Source organism: Phocoena phocoena, chromosome 5, assembly GCF_963924675.1.
Source record: "Phocoena phocoena chromosome 5, mPhoPho1.1, whole genome shotgun sequence".
NCBI lineage: Eukaryota > Metazoa > Chordata > Mammalia > Artiodactyla > Phocoenidae > Phocoena > Phocoena phocoena.
In genome coordinates, this window is record NC_089223.1 from 76,271,439 (window position 1) to 76,289,752 (window position 18,314).

The 18,314-nt window shown below is 48.0% G+C and overlaps 1 protein-coding gene across 1 annotated transcript in view; it reads right to left on the reverse strand.

Moving 5' to 3' along the window:
- Nucleotides 1–571: 571 nt before the first annotated feature.
- Nucleotides 572–18,314, reverse strand: part of TBC1D1 (TBC1 domain family member 1) — a 216,450-nt gene continuing 198,707 nt past the window's right edge. Inside the window, exons 17-19 of the mRNA XM_065878294.1 lie at nt 12,019–12,188; nt 4,754–4,927; nt 572–1,097 (exon numbers count right to left, since the gene is read on the reverse strand). Of these exons, the coding sequence (XP_065734366.1) occupies nt 897–1,097; nt 4,754–4,927; nt 12,019–12,188 (545 nt within the window). The 3' untranslated portion in view covers nt 572–896. The remainder of the gene's footprint in view (nt 1,098–4,753; nt 4,928–12,018; nt 12,189–18,314) is intronic.

The window sequence follows — 18,314 nt, forward strand, 5'->3', positions numbered from 1 at the left end:
GACATGCAGGGCGACTTCCGCAAGGAATCCGATTCCCAAGGGGTGGAGACTCAAAGGGACACACGGCTGCATTACATCACACGACAGCAAAAATGAATACACGATTCTGAAATATGGATATGAAACACCACAACAAAGTAAACCTCTCAGACTCTACAACTGCAGGCCGCACGCTAGCAATACCTGGCAGAGTCTAAAAATAGGTGATTTTCCCATAAAACGTTTATCTACAATGACTGTGATCAATACTTAAGGGCTAAGCAAAAAGTATATGAAAACTATTCTTCTTAAAAGACAAACTTCATTAAATACCAAGCACAGTGATCAAATATAAGATGTCAAGTTTAAATAAATCGCTTCCGATTTTTCCCAGTGGTAATCGGGGCTTCCACAACAAGAATGGTCACGGGCCAACCGCACCCCTGCTGGTGACACTGAAGGTGTAAGTCACACAAACCCTCCTTGGAAGAACGAAGGGCCACATGTTGGCCAGAGGAATCATCACCTCCAGCCTCGCCGGCTTCTGAAATCCCACAGTATTATGAATGCCCTTTACAGACACAGTGATACTGAAGAAGGAAACGATAAAGAAACACAAAGGTGCTTTATTTCAAGTCCATGCCATCTAAATCTACTGAGTACAGTAACCGGGACCGGAGAGGGGACGTATTAGAACCTAAACGACGACAACACCACCAGGACGTTCGCCCCCCTGCACTGCGAATCTTAGTTCAGAAGAATCCGCGCGCTGGCAAGCCAGTCTCCTCCCTGAGAAGCACGCTTCACGCTCCGTTCTCCCTCCGGCATCTTCATCTCTCAAGTAAGGCCTGGACAGTGTCAGGGCGGTGGTGAGCCGGTTCTGGAGCTGTGCTCTGGCGGGGGCTGGGCTCCGGCCGTCAGTGGCCCGCAGGCTCGGGTGGTACGGGGTCAGGCTCTGGGCCGCCCAGCTCTGCCGTCTGCCCCTGGAGCCGCTCCACTGTCCGCAGCAGGGCTGACCTCTCCAGCTCCAAGGCCAGGGTCGCTTGCTTCAGCTTGCTTTCACTGGTCAGGAGCTTCTCAACGGTGGCTTCCAGGCTCTGGATCCTCCCATTAGCCACCTAGAGAATAAAAGAAATGAGAATGGAACTGCCCGGGGAGAACATGGGAGATCCACTCTGCACTCCACTGTCCATTCTCGAAGGCACTCTGGAGCCCTGTTCTGGCAGAGACACACCTCTCCACGTTTACTCTCAGTTCTGGCCACAGTGGAAGACTCCTCGCAGGTGGGCTGGGCCGCCCCGAGATCCTCCAGCACCCTCTTCCCCTGTCGTGGTTACTCTGGAAGCCACCTGTGGAGATGGCGGCTTCCCAGTGCAGAGGGAGCCCGATTCCCGAGTCACCCGCTACAGGAGGACAGCTGTGAAACGGCCTGAGAATGCTTCGTGGAGACAAGGCAGAGGGTCTGCGGTGCTGAGCCCTGGGGTCTGGAGCGTTGTTACTGCAGCACAGTCCGGCCCACTTTGACAAATACATGTATTTACAGGTACAAACTGATTTCAGACAGACCATCAAAATGGTTTCTATGTGAAGGCCCACGTAGTAACAGCTCTCTACTCTGAACCTTTAACAGTACCAAGGACGGGCATTTCCCCGGGAACGTGTGTGGAGCGCTCAGGGTGGCCGAGCTCTGCTAAGAGGGTCACGTGCATGGCCTCACTGGCCACAGACGCCAGCAGTGTCCCCACTCCCACCCGTCCGCATCCTCAGCACACAATCAGTGTCAGGCCGACCTTCCAGGTGCTTCTCTCTTGCAACGGACCCTCCTCTTCTCTCTAGTCCCCTCGGGCTGGCTTCCCAGGCAACCAGTGAGTTGGCCCCAGTGAAGCGGAGGAGTTTCCTGAGAAAAGCAGCCTCCTACGTTGCTGTCCCCGGGCCTCCTGGCCAATTCCAGCTCTCCGCTGCATTCTCGAGTGCTCGGGCCCGGGGTCAGTAAGGCACTGCAGTGGCTCGCTCATCTGACCGGCCGTCTACGTGTCCCCGTAGATTTTAGGTGGGAACAACAGTACATATTTTTTCTCTCGTTTTCAAAACAAGGGAAACAGCTTCTTGAACAAGACAACACTTGTGCTAGACAATTCTATGACTCAAAGCCTAGGTCTGGCTGTGACACTGGAACACTCTAAACAGAAAGAAGAAAGGACTGAGATCCTAAGTTTGCCGGCTTACCGGGCAGGGGGCGGTCACGCTGAGTGGGTATGTCCAAGCAGTTCTCTCCGACCCTCACACTCCTCCCCACGGTCAAGGCCTGGGACGGGTCCCACCTCATCCCTTCCAGGGACCACTCCTTCTGAAGGCCACAGCACTCCCAGGGGCACCTCTCAGCTTAGCAGTGAGCTGATGTGCATGGTCATTTACCGGCCAGCACGAACGTCAGGTCTCCTCCTCGGTGAGACTGAAGCTGTCTCACAGAAGAAAACACACCTCACCCTGCATGTGGGTCTGGCCTCCCAAAGCACCCGGCTCACGGGCACTCAATGACTGGTAGTGGATTATTCCAAAAAATGCACGTCCCTTAGCATTTGGCAACATCAGACATGTCTAAGCGATCGTCGTAAGTATGCTGCTGGACAGAAGAGCTAAGACAGTTTAGTCTCCAGCGGCTAGATGACATTCTTAAGTGTTTAACAAGAAAATAGATGGGGCTTTGGTATGTCCAACAACTGTATGAATGGAACAAAGCCAGGAAACAGGTCAATTTTGATACTTGGGCAAAAAAGCAAAGATTTATGTTGGAAAATTAAGTATTGCATTGAACAGCTATCCCTGGACTCTGAAAACTATTTAAAAAAAAAAAAGAAAAAAGGGAAAAGAGGTGTGAGTCTCACAGAACTTATGTGGTCTGGCTGAAAGTAATTCCACATGACTCAGAGGGCAATGAGAAAACTATATGCAGGCACCCACAAACGGACACACCACAATCCCTAGCCCAACTCTTTGAGAGCAGCAGCGTCTTACAAATTTTGGTGGCCTCTGGCACCCAGCACAGCTGGAACCGCGGCATAAGCTCTAGTCTTGAATGATACGTCCAGAAGCACAGAGCCACGTGGTCAAGAGAAAGATCATTCCAAGGAGGACATCTGTTGTTACCAATTACCTCTTGATGCGTTTCTTGAGGACGGAGATGTCTGAGCAGCTTTTCACAACTCCCTCTCTTCACAAAAGGGGTACAGTATCACAGGAGCAGCGCAAAATTACTTCCCCTCTTCATCACAAAAAACCCACATGGCATCAGCCTAATAAAATGCACCTTTTATTTGCGCAGTATCCTAACGAGACACATGCTTCAACTTCAAATCTGGGCTTTGTTAGAAATGTTTCCATCCTGCCATACTTCAGGGACCTACTGTTTGTTTGGAAGGCATTTAAAATTACCACCTACACTGCAGACCCTTACATGCAAGATAAGGCTCTCCGTTCCCCGGCACCTCCCCTTCAGGTTACAGCTAAGACACCCTGCAGAAATCGTACTCAGGCATACTTTCAAGTTAGGACAGCTCAATCTTAGAGGAAAAAAGAGCTAACTTTCGGAATGTGACTGGCAGGCCTGGGTAAGGACAGACTTCTCTTTGTTCCTCTACAGCGAATATCTACTAGGTTTCTACTGGGGTAAAAATCCCTGCTGGGGGGAATACATTTTAGACAGGGGTTGATTTATTAAGCTCCAAATGCTGGCCTTTCTCCCATCACTGCCAAGCTTGTGTCTGCAAAGCAGCAACTTTCTATAGAGAAAACTAAGAGGCTAAGATCAGGATGGAAAGCTTATTCTCAGGACAGACCAGGAATACCACAGAATACATATTTTGGAAAAAATATAAAGTTTTCTCCACAGCAAGCTCAAAAATAATTTTTTAAAACACCCCCTTCCCCCCCTCCACACACAATTCGTTAATAATGACAGCTTTACCACCCATATTGACATTTAAAAAGCAGACTGTATGGTTAGTTTATTCTATCTGATTGTTAGAGGAGTGCTACCCCCTACCCCAACAAAAAGGCATCTTTTTGTCCCTGTCGCACAGATGAGGGAATCAGAGCAGAGCAGGTGACAGTATGGGTGACACTGGACCTAGCAAGATCTGGGTCTCTGGACTGCGCCTCTGTGCTAGCTCCATCTCTCCCTCCTGCATGCAGGTCTGGGTTTGCCTTTCTACTTACTGTATGTCCTCATCCGCATTTATCCATGGTAAGACGGAAGCTTCCAGAGGGGAGAACTGTGTCCCTTCCTGAACTGAATTTTTGCATTGGCACCAGGGACTCACGAATCCTGATCACAGGCTCTGGTTTACTCTGTTAGGGAGATTCTGTGGCACTTTCCTCACTCGATATCACTCCGAGGACCTAGCTGGTTTCGCTCCTGAAAGCTCATGCCTTTGACCGTCTCGTCATGACTCAAAGCGCAATCGCTGGCTATTCGGCTAATAGTGCGACGGCACCCTGAACCCAAGTCCAGCTCTGGGTCTGTCTCCTGAAAGGGTTAAGTGCAGAAAGAGCCTCTCAGAAAGTTCCAGGACAGTCTGACCTTAGCAAAGGATAATCTGTCTGCTTCCTAACAGAAAGGAACAATTCTCCTGGGCTACCTTTGATCGCAACTACAAACAACCAGAAGAATAAGGGCCTGCGGCCATGGGAAAACCCAGCCCGCCGGTGCCTCTGGTGAGTTAATGAACTACCATACACTCAAGGTTCGGGAGGCTACCTTGTAAATATGCCCTACCTGCAGTTGTTCAAGGAGGTCAAGGTTCTGTTTGCGTAAGCTGCTGTTGGTTTTCTCTAATCTGTCCATTCTTTGGTTGTCACTGAGAGGAGAGGAATCGATAAGTTCTTCCTGAAGCACATGGTACTCAACTTCATAAGCTTGTAACTGTTTAGAGATGTCCATCACAAACACCTGTGACACACAGAAAAGTCATCAGGCACTGAAAATGAGAAAAATCACACACACACACACACACACACACACACACACACACACACACACACACACACACACGACGTCGACGGGTGTCCACGAAGCACCTACTCTGTGCCTGATTCTATCAGTGATAAACAAGGAAAACTCTCTGCACTGAGAAGGGAATAATTTTACTTGGGAAGAGAGGATTTAAGAAGCATTTGGGGGTCTTCCCTGGTGGTCCAGTGGTAAAGAATCTGCCTTACAATGCAGGGGATGTGGGTCTGATCCCTGGTTGGGGAAATAAGGTCCCACAGCCACGGGGCAACTAAGCCCGCCCACCTCAACTATTGAGCTGGCACGGCTCAACTAGGGAGCCTGTGTGACGCAAACTACAGAAGCCCACGCGCTCTGGAGTCCATGCGCCACAACTAGAGAGAGAAAACCCGCACGCCACAGCTAGAGAGAAGCCCACGCACCACAATGAAGAGCCCATGTGCCACAACGAAAGATCCCGTGTGCCACAACAAAGATCTCGTGTGCCACAACCAAGACCCAATGCAGCCAAAAATAAATTAAATAAATAATATATTTTAAAAAAAGAAGCATTTGGAAATAAACCAAAGGTAACAGCAAGTGTAGGTCTCCGATACTTATTTTTCAAAAGCCAAAGCCTTCTTTTTTAAAATGCTTATGTGAGTTTATTTTTACTTCTTATTTCAGTACTTAGATCATTTTTCTCTGAAAATTCTATTAGATTAGATTCACAACTATGGGTCAAAGAGAGAATGAAACAAAACAGAAGAATCACAACCCCATTTGCTCAGTCACCAGGTCAAAGTTTAATGATAGTTCAGTTGGATTTTCAGAGTTACAAGAACAGCTAAGTAATGGAACTGATTTACTAAAAAACCCTATTCTGCACACAAAATATGCAGAAATGAGCCAAAACCCAAATGTCACCCACATAGATGAGTGAATACAAAACAATGCCTGAGTTGCCTTCCTTTCCATAATAGTAACAGTCATGAAAAAGAAACCACTCGTGTGAAAAACAACCCCAAAGTGCAGAAGTGAGTGAGCTGTTCATATCTGTACTTTCTCTCGATGAGTGAAGTGAGCTGGATGGAAGCTGGGACGATGAGGCGTCAGAAGACAGAGGCTGCTGCTGCCCCAGGCGTGAAGCCCCAGGCGTGACGCCCCAGTGTGGATTTGAGAATTCAGTCACCACATTAAAAAAGCCAGATCAGAACACACATCTAAAGAATGAAATGAGTCTTTATAAGAGCAGAAACTAACTCTTCACAGCATCTCCTTAAGAAAGAAATTCCAACACAGTTAAAATCAGTGAAAAACTCACTGCCCTTGATGGTACCCTGTTAGCATTCAAACACGAATGAGTCCCATCTTTCCTGAAATCAAGTTTCAAAAACCATGTTTACTTTCTCACCATTCCCAGAAATCTTACTTTCTCTTCCAATCTTATTTTCTCTTCCTTGAGATTAATTTTTCAGCTTCCTGGTTTTCAATTTAATTCAATGGCTAATACTAATTGGGCACAAACGTCACTATAGGCCAAAAAAGTAATACACACTGTATTTGTGACGTGCGTGCGTGCGTGCGTGTTTGTGTGTGCAGTTGACTGCGTTGATCTGATTCTCTGCTGTCCCTCAGAGCGACCGTGAGCTGGCAGGGATTATCATCTCTATTCTACAGTCAAGAAAACTGACTCAGAAGCTTTCAGTCAGCCCTTGAATGGGGGCTCGGCTGGCGACTCCCTGAATGACCCTGAGCAAGCTACTTGACCTTTCCTGGCCTCGGTTCCTGGCCTCCACCACATGGAGGTGGGTAACACCCACCTGACAGCATAGCTGTGGGGAATCACGAGACACAGGCCTGGCAAGCTGCGTTGGTGCCCTAACTTAGCTAAGGGATCTGCCTCCACACAGCTGTCACAAAACCCCTCCCCATCCAACCTTGTGCTGCAGCAAAATGACAAAGGACGTCACACCATGGAACTTCTGAACAGCTCAGAGTAAAGGCCACACACATTAAAACCGAGACTGCTGTGGCATTAGTGTGTAATTATAAACACGGTGCGGGATAAATGTCACACACATTTTTTCTTCCACAGAGGTTTTTAAATGAGCTCCTAACCTGGAAAACCTGGGGACAAAACCTCTGGCCTTTGATCCAGATTGATGAGCAGTATGGTTAATGGCTCTCAACCGTGCACAGAGCGGAGTGCTTGCCGAGGCCTACGTTAATCCCCAGGAACCATCCTGGGTCACAATCATCTCTGCTTAACTGCATCATTACCCTCCTGGCTGCCAAAGCACACACACAGCCCTTGCAGTCGTGCCTGGGAATTTATTCCCGACCATGGCAGCATATGGCTGGCGGTGACAGGAGCGCCCTGGTCCTCAAATGACGCTTTCTCACGTTGCTGTATATTCTTCATAACCGTAATTATACATGGCTTCATGGTATTCTACCAACTCGACGTATCAATAACCATGTTAATCCAGTCATCAAATGCTGGATATCCAGTTACTTGTAAGTTTTTGTTATAAACGACAACTTTAAACATCCTCATATGTACGGCTTTTCCCATATTTTGGATTATTTCCTAAGCATACATTCCAAGAAATGGGATTACTGAGTCAAAGGGTACAAATATTTTATTGGCTCGTGATACATATTGCCAAATTGCTTCCCAAACGGGAATAATCCACATACAATGCCATTAGCAACGTAAGAATGTGCCAGATACAGTATACCCTTGGCACTGGGTATTGGGATTAAAATGTTTCATTTTGTTATTCTAGGAAGGTAAAGCATTATATGTTATTTAAGTTTAAATTATGCACGAAGCTGAATATTTTCCCAGATATCTGCTTGCTAGACGAGTCTCCTCCTTTAGAGAACTCGTTTCTGTTCCTGGCGCGCCTGCTCTTGGAGACTTAGTGTTTCTCTTTGCTGTCTGTGGACACTCTGTAATGAAGCCATCAACCCTGATGGCTGCAGAACTAGTCACATACTTTCCACCCTCCCCACCCCCAGACCCGTCCCCCCAGCCTGGTGGTCTCAGTGGCATACCAAGAGCTGGATGGGGGAGCCTCTGCCTGGGTATCAAAAATAAGGGGGTGCAGTGTCTGTGGTGAATTTAAAAACAAAAATAAACCCAACTAAAAGTTGGTCTGCTTTTTATTATCACCACATGCAAGCAATTCTAAACAATGTCAGTAGTAAAGTACTCCTCCCTGCCGTACCCCACCCTCTTGGTACGGCACTGACTGGCCTTTTAAAAAACTAATTTTCAATAGTGCAAGCTGCTCAAGCAGTAAGGGCTCCTCCCAAGGCAGAAGGGGCAGTCTCACCACTGTGGTTCTGAAGAGCATCTTTTGAACAAAGGAACGTTGTTAAGATTCTGGTTTCTCTCCTACAAGCTCAACTAGAACACAGGCTTGTCTGGTGTGCTTACAATAAAGTCGCTCACAGCAGAGCTTTCCAACGTGCCCGTGTGTGTGTGCGTGTGTGTGTGCGCGCGCGCACGTATCTCCTGGGCATCTTGCTGAAATGCAGATTCTGACTCAGCGGGTCTGGAGTGGGGGGCCCAGATTCTGCGTAAGTTCCTATATGATGGTGCTGGTCTGGGACCGCACTTGGAGCAGGGCCCAAAGGACGCTGAAAATAGGCTATTTGCCCCGTCCTCCAAAGCCCCCCTTCACCTGCTCTCTTCCTTACACTGACCTGAGGCTGCACAGGCACACGGCACTTGCTGTGATGAGATGACACCCCTGACCTCCCTCCTCTTCCTTTCTGTTTATTCCCAGGGCTTCCCCCTTCTTGTGAGGCGATTTTTATGGCTCACGTTCAACTGACAGTTAAGTCACGCTGAGGAGCTGCCACAGAGCCTCAGAGACCCTTGTCTCCACGCCCTGGACTCTGTCAACTCTGGGCCTGCCCCTCGGTGGCGGCTCCCAGCCTGGCTGTGCTGAGTGGGAGCTCCAGGGCCCTGTCCTTGGGGACTCTCCCCACCCTGGATGCAGACTGTGTCCCAGCGGCTCGAGCTGAGGCTTCCACGGAGACGGTATTTAATGAAATGGAGCCTGGCTATCACAGAGGTCCAGCCCAGCTCCATCCTTCCACACACAGGACAGCAGCACGCAAAGAACGCAATGTCACTTCCACCCTGTGGGCTCTCCAAGGCTGCAGAGAAATCACGCTGCCCCTCAGGCCGCCCGGCTCTGAGTAGAACTTGAGACTAGAGCACCCTCTGCAGGGAGGGGATGGGAGGGGGCAGCGAGCAGGCAAAAAGCTTGACAGCCTGCAGAGGTCAAGTTCCAGATGGAACACGTTGGAGGGAAGGAGGGCGGAGAGTTGCCGGGCCTTGAGTCTTGTTTCCCAGTGAGACCTGTGGCAGGCTGAAAACCTGGACCTCAGATGCAGATGCTGTGTCCCTACTTCCAATCCCCGCGCCTCCCGCCCCCCCACCCCGGGGAAAGCTGAACCGGCACCTAGAACTTCTCTCTCGCTCCCGTGCCTTCGCATGTACTATAATGGGGGGTTAGCTGACTACAGCCCGTGGACCAAGGCTGTCCCGCCACATGCTTTGCAAATAAAGCTTTACTGCAACACGGCCGCTTCATTCTGACAAATACTGGCTCTGGTGGCCTTCATGCTGCAGAGGCTGAGCTGACCTCACGTGACTTTACGGTCCACAAAGCCTGCAACACTTCCTCCCTGGCCCTCTGCGGAAAAGGCCCAGCTGAACTCAACTCCCTCCGCTCCCCGGTCCCCACTCCCCACTGACTGCTCAGTCCCTGCACAGCCCGCTCCTGCAGCCCCTGCACAGCCCCACTGGAGCTCCCACCACTCTTGCAGTTACTGGTTACACACTACTTTTCTACACAGGATGGGCTCTGGTGCCCCAGAGCACGTTACACTCTTGGCTCTGCCACCTCGTACAGGGTGCTGGGCGTTTACTCCCTCCGGGCCCCAGAGTTGTTAAGGAGCCAATGGAATAAAGCATGCCAAGTTCAAAACGGATGCCTCAAACAACTGAGGCACACACCCAACTGTCCTCTCTCCACACTGTGTCCATTTCTATTCTCCCAACATTAAAGAGCACCTTCACACCCTCAGCAGGTATCCTTTACAGACGAGGGGAGGAAAATGGGTTTTTTTTTTCTGGTGCTCCATATCCAGAAGGTAACCACGTGGGTGAGGCTGCCTGCCTTTTAGCCAGGCCCCAGGCAGCAGGTCAGGGCACTCACTGGCACAGACTTGGCTTTAGGGAACCAAGGCTCTTGCATTCTCCCCTGCAGCCAAAAAACATAGGTATGTGCAATGAAAGCTCTAAAAGGGAGGAAATGCATGGAAGTGTCAGAAAGTAAAGAATCAAAGGGTGGAGAATTCAGTCTTAATACACAGGTAGAGTCCAGAAAATCTCTGATTAAATGACACCCGCAGGCACTTGGTGGAGCTGAGTAGCTGCGAAAGCTTTGAAGTGAGAGGGCCTGAGTCTGAAACCCTACTTTCCCACTTCTCGGCAGCATGACTGTGGGCCAGCTAATCAACCACTTTGAACCCTAGGTTGCTCGTGGGTTAAAACCACTTGTCCTCTCAGGAATTCAGTCATGACTGAATGAAACCATGTGTGCATATGCAGAGTCACAAAGAACCTGGCAAAAAGCAGGGCGTCAACAAGCCAGAGCTATTCACACTGAGAGGAAGGCGCCAGGGAAGTAAAAGCCTCTCAATTAACTGAAGAAGAAAGTGCAGAGACGAAAAGAGCTGCTCCTTCACGTAGGCAAATGAAATGTGCAGAGACCCGAAGTGGCACCCAGGCGAAACCGTCTCCCTCTTCCAGCCCAGACTTGCCTCCTTTTCTGGGCTCAGCACCTAAGGAGGGGCAGCAAATGAACCACAAACTGCTGCAACTGCGTGCAACCCACCACTCTCAGACTATCAGAAACCCTCAGAAGAAGGATTTTTTAAAACACGGCTTTGGGCTTCCCTGGTGGTGCAGTGGTTGAGAGTCCGCCTGCCGATGCAGGGGACACGGGTTTGTGCCGCGGTCCGGGAAGATCCCACATGCCGCGGAGTGGCTGGGCCCGTGAGCCATGGCCACTGAGCCTGCGCATCCGGAGCCTGTGCTCCGCAACAGGAGAGGCCACAACAGTGAGAGGCCCGCGTACCACAAAAAAAAATAATCACGGCTTTATTTCACTATTTGCTTTTACCCAATTGCTCTATGTTTTCATTACATTTTCAGGTGAGGTAAGTTCTAGGCTAACGAGAGGCCCCGACTGCTGAGTCTGTGGGATCTCTGCACTGGGCACCTTCTGGAGCACTCGCCATCCAGCCTCCGGACACTTCCAAGGGTGACCTCACCCGCTGTCAGGCAGCTGAGTCCTGCATGGTCAGCAATCATTACTGGAAAATTCTTCCTGATACACAGTCAAAATCTGCTCCCACTCCTAAGCCAGGCCATTAACAACTGGTCGAGCTGCAATTCCAGGATCACCTCACCCTCAACCCCTAACATTTCAGAGAGTGATACATGCATACATGCAATGCAGTTCTACTGCATACAGAAATCAGAGGGACTAGAACCACAGATGAATGTGGGACTGAACTCTATAAAACACACACACACACGCTCTCCAGAACAAAGTTATGGAACATACACTCTTTATCACAACTTCATATCAACAAGTTAAATTTTTAGAAAATTCCAATTAATGCCATTTCAGCACAAAAATCAAAGCACTCATTTTACAAAAGCCTACGTTGAATAAAAATGTATGTATTTCAGAAGAACAAACGCCTTTTAATTGTAAGAAACTACCGATAGTTTGTGCTGGTTATCACACCTACACACTCTCAGCACACGCACGCGCAGACACACGTCTGATCATGGAACAGGGATTCGAGATGTGCCCCCCACGAGCTGAGCATTGCTGCTCAGGACACACAAAGTGGTAGGAAACTGCTCCTCCTCAAAAAAAAAAAAAATGGAAATTCAGCTTCTGCATATCCAGAATCGCTGGAACATTTGGAAGGTCCAGACTGAACCATACCTGACTGATGGTCTTTTCCATCTGCACCAAGCCCAGGTTGGGTAGCGTGCTTTTTATAAAGTCAACTATAGTTTCTAGGTTTTCATGTTGCAGAATCAAGGGCTTATGGCTTCCCAACAGACTTAAAGCCACTTTAAATATGACCTCTGATCCCTGAAGAAAGATCATATCTGGGAAAACACAGAAAAGCAGAAAGTTAAGCCGGACCAGATTCTGATGAAATGGCACTCCATTCCCCTTCACACACATCGAAGAGCAGGACTGTGGGAAATGCAACCCCAAATTATAAGATCCTGGTATTTCAGACAGGGCTGTCAAGACAATATAGCAAATAATAAGTAAATATGTAAATATATATGTAAATATACATATATTATATATACTAAACTACTGCTAAAATTTTGTCACAGGTTCAGATAAATCTGTTTTTCACTCCAAAAATATATTAAATTCAAACATACCTCAAAAGTTGAAACTGTGAAAAAGAAAAGTTCATTAGTCTATTTTTTCAGGAATTCTCTGGATTTCAAAGGAGTTATTACTAAAACACATATTTTTATGAGTAAAACAAAGATGTGTATAAACACTCTATCCTAATCTCTGCTGCTGTTAAGTGAAGAAAACGCCCCTGTTTCCTCTGCTTTGAAATAAGGGGTTGAATTAAAAGATCTCTAAAAACTGTAAAAAGCCTGCACCATTGCAAAAGTACATTATTAAACACTTAACAAGTATACTGAATTTTAGCATAATAATGGAATAAAAAATTTTTTCCCTCTGAAGAATTCAAAGAACTCTATCAGGGTTATTTTCTAGTTCTTGCCATTTTTTCCCTTAGAATGGTTGGCGAATGTTAACAATCCCCACACCTACGGTGCACAGGAAGAGGGAGGGCAAGTGGGCCCCCAGCCCAGCCCAGCCCAGCCCAGCCCTGGCTCCACCTTCCCCAGAGTTGAAGCCATTCAGAAAGAGACTCAAATGTCCTGGGGCTCAAGCACAGCCCTAATAACTAAATGTTGGGTGACTAAATTGGGGAAAGTTACCTAACAACTGGAATAATAATGTAAGAAGAAATGTAATTTTAAAAGATGGGAGCATAAATCTAATTAGAGGCAACTGTCAATATTCTCTTTTTTTTTCTGGGGGTGCTGCAGGAGAATGGAAGGGACAAAGAAGCTGTACTTTCCATCAAGTCAAGGAGGACAGAAGCAGGTGAGAGGGAGAATTCCCAGCCTGTGCCTCTCTGGGTGGTTTAGGGGGATGAGAAGTGAAAGCCATTAAGAAACAAGCCACTGAGCACAGGCTGGACGTGTCCCAGGGTGGTTTGTGGATGGCATAAGGGAGACACCCAAGCACCGGCTGGCTGGGTCAGCCCCGGAGATGCTGCGAGACCATCACGTGAGCAGACCTGGCGCCCGGCTGGGTGCAGCCCTGCAGGCAGCCACTCCCAGAGAGCCCAGGGCCACACTGCTCCCTCAACTTCGCACTGCTCCTGGTTCAGGGCAGCTCCACGCAACTGAAAAGGACAGATGCTGCCTCCTCAAGTCTGGCTGTAGGGGCTGGTAAGATAAACTGGAGAACAGATCACTTCTTTGAAATCTGAACTTCTTAGGGGGAGGAGTACATGTATCGACGCAGTGCTATGGAAGAATAGTCCTGTGAAATGTCTGATTTAAAAAATATGCAGTCTACCCATGCAATTCACCACTACAGAAAACATAAAGATCTAACATTGCGCTACAGGGGCTTCCCTGGTGGCGCAGTGGTTAAGAATCCGCCTGCCAGTGCAGGCGACACGGGTTCGAGCCCTGGTCCGGGAAGATCCCACATGCCACAGAGCAACTAAGCCCGTGCGCCACAGCTACTGAGCCTGCGCTCTAGAGCCCACGAGCCACAACTACTGAAGCCCGCGCGCCTAGAGCCCGTGCTCCGCAACAAGAGAAGGCACCGCAGTGAGAAGCCCGCGCACCGCAACGAAGAGTAGCCCCCACTCTCCGCAACTAGAGAAAAGCCTTTGCGCAGCAATGAAGACCCAACGCAGGCAAAAAAAAAATTTTTTTTTAAATAAAATAAGATTGCGCTATAACTAAGACATATTTTTAAACAGAAATGACATTTCCAAAAACAAAGTAAATTTGAAGTTTCTTTGGTTTAGACAGTAAGACTTCCTTTCAATATATGAACATTTATAGCTGAATAAAAACTGATGGCATCTATCAGAATCAATGTCAAGGCATTCTTTGCAGGGATCCTGGGGAGTGGCCTGCACTACCAGACCAATGACGTGCTATATAGCTCAGAATCTTCCGTCTCTGGGGCAAGTACCTTAAATTTAGATATAGTCCCACATCTAAGCCAGCTAAAATAAATAACAACTGGGGAACTTTTATGAGCACAATCAAATACACAATCCACATCAGCAGTCTTAAGATTAACAACGGTCTTCCAAGTTTTCTTCCTTTAGGATCTTGGTTTTTATAACAAATCTACTGACTCGTAGAGTGCTTCCTGTGATTCTGAACTTTTCCAAACTGTAGGAAGAAAACAAAGGGAAATCTGGAGAGGTGGTTTTTTTCTTTAACTCTTTTTTGGTTATCTTAAAACCAAAACAAAACAGAATACAAAAGGGAAGAAAATGCCCCAAGGAAAGGTGGCTGCCGAACCCAGCCTTAAAGAACCAACAGAAACTCCCCAGTCAAGAAGTCAGGGAGTAATACTCTGCGCAGAAGAAAAAAGAAGGTGGAAATGCAGAGGTGTGAAAGCACACAGTGTGTGCAGGAGCCCGCAAGAGTAGGTGAGGCAGGAGCCCTGGTCATGGGGCCAGGCCATTCCACCTTTACCAGCAAGCACACACCAGGGGCACAGAAGGCCTTCTCTTCCTCGTTCCTGAGTAGGTCAGCGTATTCTTTGGTTGGGAGATGATGCCAGTGAGACCCCGGTTATGGGTCTGAGCCTTGCAAGGAAGGGCTAGTTAACTTTAGATGGAGAAAAGCCACCTTTTAAGAGCCACTGACAAGACCATGCTGATTCCCAGCAGCAGACGCCCCTGTGCATGCTGCCAGCGGCAAGATGCCTGACTCACCAGCACTCCTGGAGGCCCGCCCCAGGTGCCCATCCTTCGGACGACAAGCCGGCCAGTGGTCTGCACGAGTGAGGCTGGGAGAGCTCAGCCCCAGAAGCTTCTGTTAGACTAAGGAGGCTTCAAATAAGGACTGCCTTTCGGGACATGATTGAGGAATGTGTCTGAAGGATTGAAGGAAGGACCCCTCAAAGCTTTGCTGAGAAGAAGGGGCTCCTACATTTATCTGACTACACTTAGGGGCAGCATCTGTATCCCTCAGAGACAATTAGTACACCTTTTTCTCCCTCTGCAAGTTTTAAAAATTAAGTAATTTTTAAATAATAGTAAAGAAAAAGGTTACCTATAAACCCACTGCCCCAACCCAATTACTGTCATTTTTGCCCATTTCCCAATCCCTATACATTTACATACTAGAATTTAAAAAGATTTTTTTAAACAATAGTCTCCTTGGAAAAGTGAGTTGATTTCCCTCATTTGAAAATCACTGCACAAGGAAGTGAGCTGCTAAGTCTTTCAGCAGCGCGGCAGGAGCCCAGCTCACAACGCTGTGGCCGACTTTCCTTCTCTCCTTTTTTAAGCCCACCTAGAAACAGGCAAAGGGGTTCATCAGGCAGGCAGTAGAGGGAACCTTAAATTCAGCTGACTCCACCACTTTGCAAATTGTTTGCTGAGAACGCCACAAATAACTACTTTGCTTTGAAGACACTTCGGCAACCCTGCTATCATGGTGACATGTATGGGAACTCTACCTGAAACTCCCCACGACATTAGAAGTGCCCCATTTTCCTATGGGGGGAAATGACCAAGGCAAAGCACACGGCCAGGAGGTGAACTTATCCTACATCCCTTTTCCAGCTACATTTGTCTCTGTCGCGGGCCAGCCCTCTCCTGAACTTTCTCTGGGAGGCTGCGGTCCTCCAGCTGTGATATCCCCACATTTCACCAGGAACAGGCAGGAGAGAGATGAAGGATGCTGACAGCCTTGCGGTAAGATGACAGGGCAGACTGGGCAAAGACTCACTTCATTACCGCTGTATCGCGTTACCGGGAAGAGCCCTTTTCCCTGGCCACCCAAACAGTCTTGTTTCCCCAGGCTAGTTTAGTCCTGAAGCCTCTCGGAACCCCTCCCTACATTACAGGTGGCTTCTGTGTTTGGCCAAACCCTGATCTTTAGATTCCACCTCCTCTCTCATCTACTTGGCAGCACATCCTATAGAAAACGTCAGGAGCCTAATAACAGCACAGCCACCACCTCCAGCAGGAGCAAGGCAGGTCCTATTTTTCAGACTTTCTTCCCCCAAAGGCAGACATCAGGAGGTGAACAGAACAAGCATCTCTCCCAGGACCCCTCTACACCCAGACCGGAAAAATACAGGAGGCGGCGATTTTACATTATGTGACACCTGACATCCAGAAGAGGGTGGTTAATTACCATGTAAAGGTCGAGGCATGGGCATCACTGGCAGCTGTCCCTCCAAGTAGCGTATACTTAGTTCGAGGTAAGCTATTAATCTATATATGAGCTATGCTGACTGCGTTACTTACATATAAAATAGTGAATAGTTAACAAAAGTCCATCTGTTTTTAGGTTTGATCCAGGCCTAAGGGCCTATAATGAAATGGACCCCAGGCCAAAAAAGCCTACAGTATATGTATGAATGGCAGGCTTTGGGATTTAAAACGAAGCTACCCACCAATGCGGAGCTAAGTCACCGATGCTAAATACAGAAATGGTTTTTAAAAAAAACCTATCTTTTCTATGGACCTTACCAATAAAATGGTTCACTTTTAACTACTGATAGATGGAATGACCTCACAACACAGTGCTGTCTTGAGTCCCCACTTCCTGCCTATAATCTCAGGAGCCCTGAGCCCTTAGCCAGCTAGACACAAACCCACTCAGTGCAGCGGGGGTCTGTGGGCTCCAGGACTCACAGAGACTGGCATCGTTATGCATAATGTACAAGAAACTCCAAGACCCACCTCTGACTACATAATATCGAGAAGAAGACCCTGCTTTCACTGGCTTCAGCTTGAGGATGAGCTGAAGGATGGATGAGGATCCATCATGAGGATGAGCAACACAAGCGCTGTCATTTCCAAAGCAGATTTTGTCTGTCTGATTGCTGTTAATGCCTCTTACCCAATTCTGCAGTGAGGAAAGAGCTCTTCCCCCAGAGCTTTACGGCCCTAGAGCCCAGAACTCTGGGCAGCAGCAGCTTCCGTGCCTGCGGCCGGGGCAGTGACACTCGGCGCTGACCCTTCGGCCCTTCCTGCTCAGCCCCCTCTGTAGAGTTTTCTTCGCAAACAGTGTAATTCAATGCTTGAACTGTTTTCAAACCACCCAATAACACTTCCTCCTCCCCCTTTCAATCTTCACTGCTCTCCATTATCCTTTTGAAAAAAACACAGTAAAGAATCAGGAGAAAAAGTGAAGTAGACTAATGATTTTCTTTTCATTTCCAGAGTAAGAAAAGTAAGAAACACAGAAATGTTTGGCAAGAAAGACTGAAGCCTACAAGCTAAACATCTTGCAGTTTCTGTGACTCTTTTTTGGTAAACTAAGCAGGTAATTTTGAGGACTTTTTAAAAAAAACTATGGTATAAAACCTTCATGAAATCTCACTAATGATTTGTTTAACCAGGGAAAGGGTGTTTAGTATCAATTATTTTCAGTGCTTTTTTTTTTTTTTTAGGGACGGAAAATAAAAATCAATTTGGGGGGCTTCCCTTGGTGGCGCAGTGGTTGAGAGTCCGCCTGCCGATGCAGGGGATGCGGGATCGTGACCCGGTCCGGGAAGATCCCACACGCCGCGGAGCGGCTGGGCCCATGAGCCATGGCCGCTGAGTCTGCGCGCCTGAAGCCTGTGCTCCGCAACGGGAGAGGCCACAACAGTGAGAGGCCCGCGTATCGCAAAAAAAAAAAAAAAAATCAATTTGGGGAGGTAGCTATGCAAAAATGGGGAGAGTAGTGAATATTTTAAGAACCTAGATTCTCCTAGTAAAGCCAAATGGTAAATTCCTTAAAAGTTCTTGTGGACAGAAGTAAATGATAATAAAAATCTAGTACCTTGGTGTGGGGGGAAGAGAAGGAGAGAAGATGACTCACTGCCCACTTAAAAAGCAAATTTTAGGTGGGCTTCCTAGGTGGCGCAGTGGTTGAGAATCCACCTGCTGCTGCAGGGGACATGGGTTCGGGCCCTGGTCCGGGAAGATC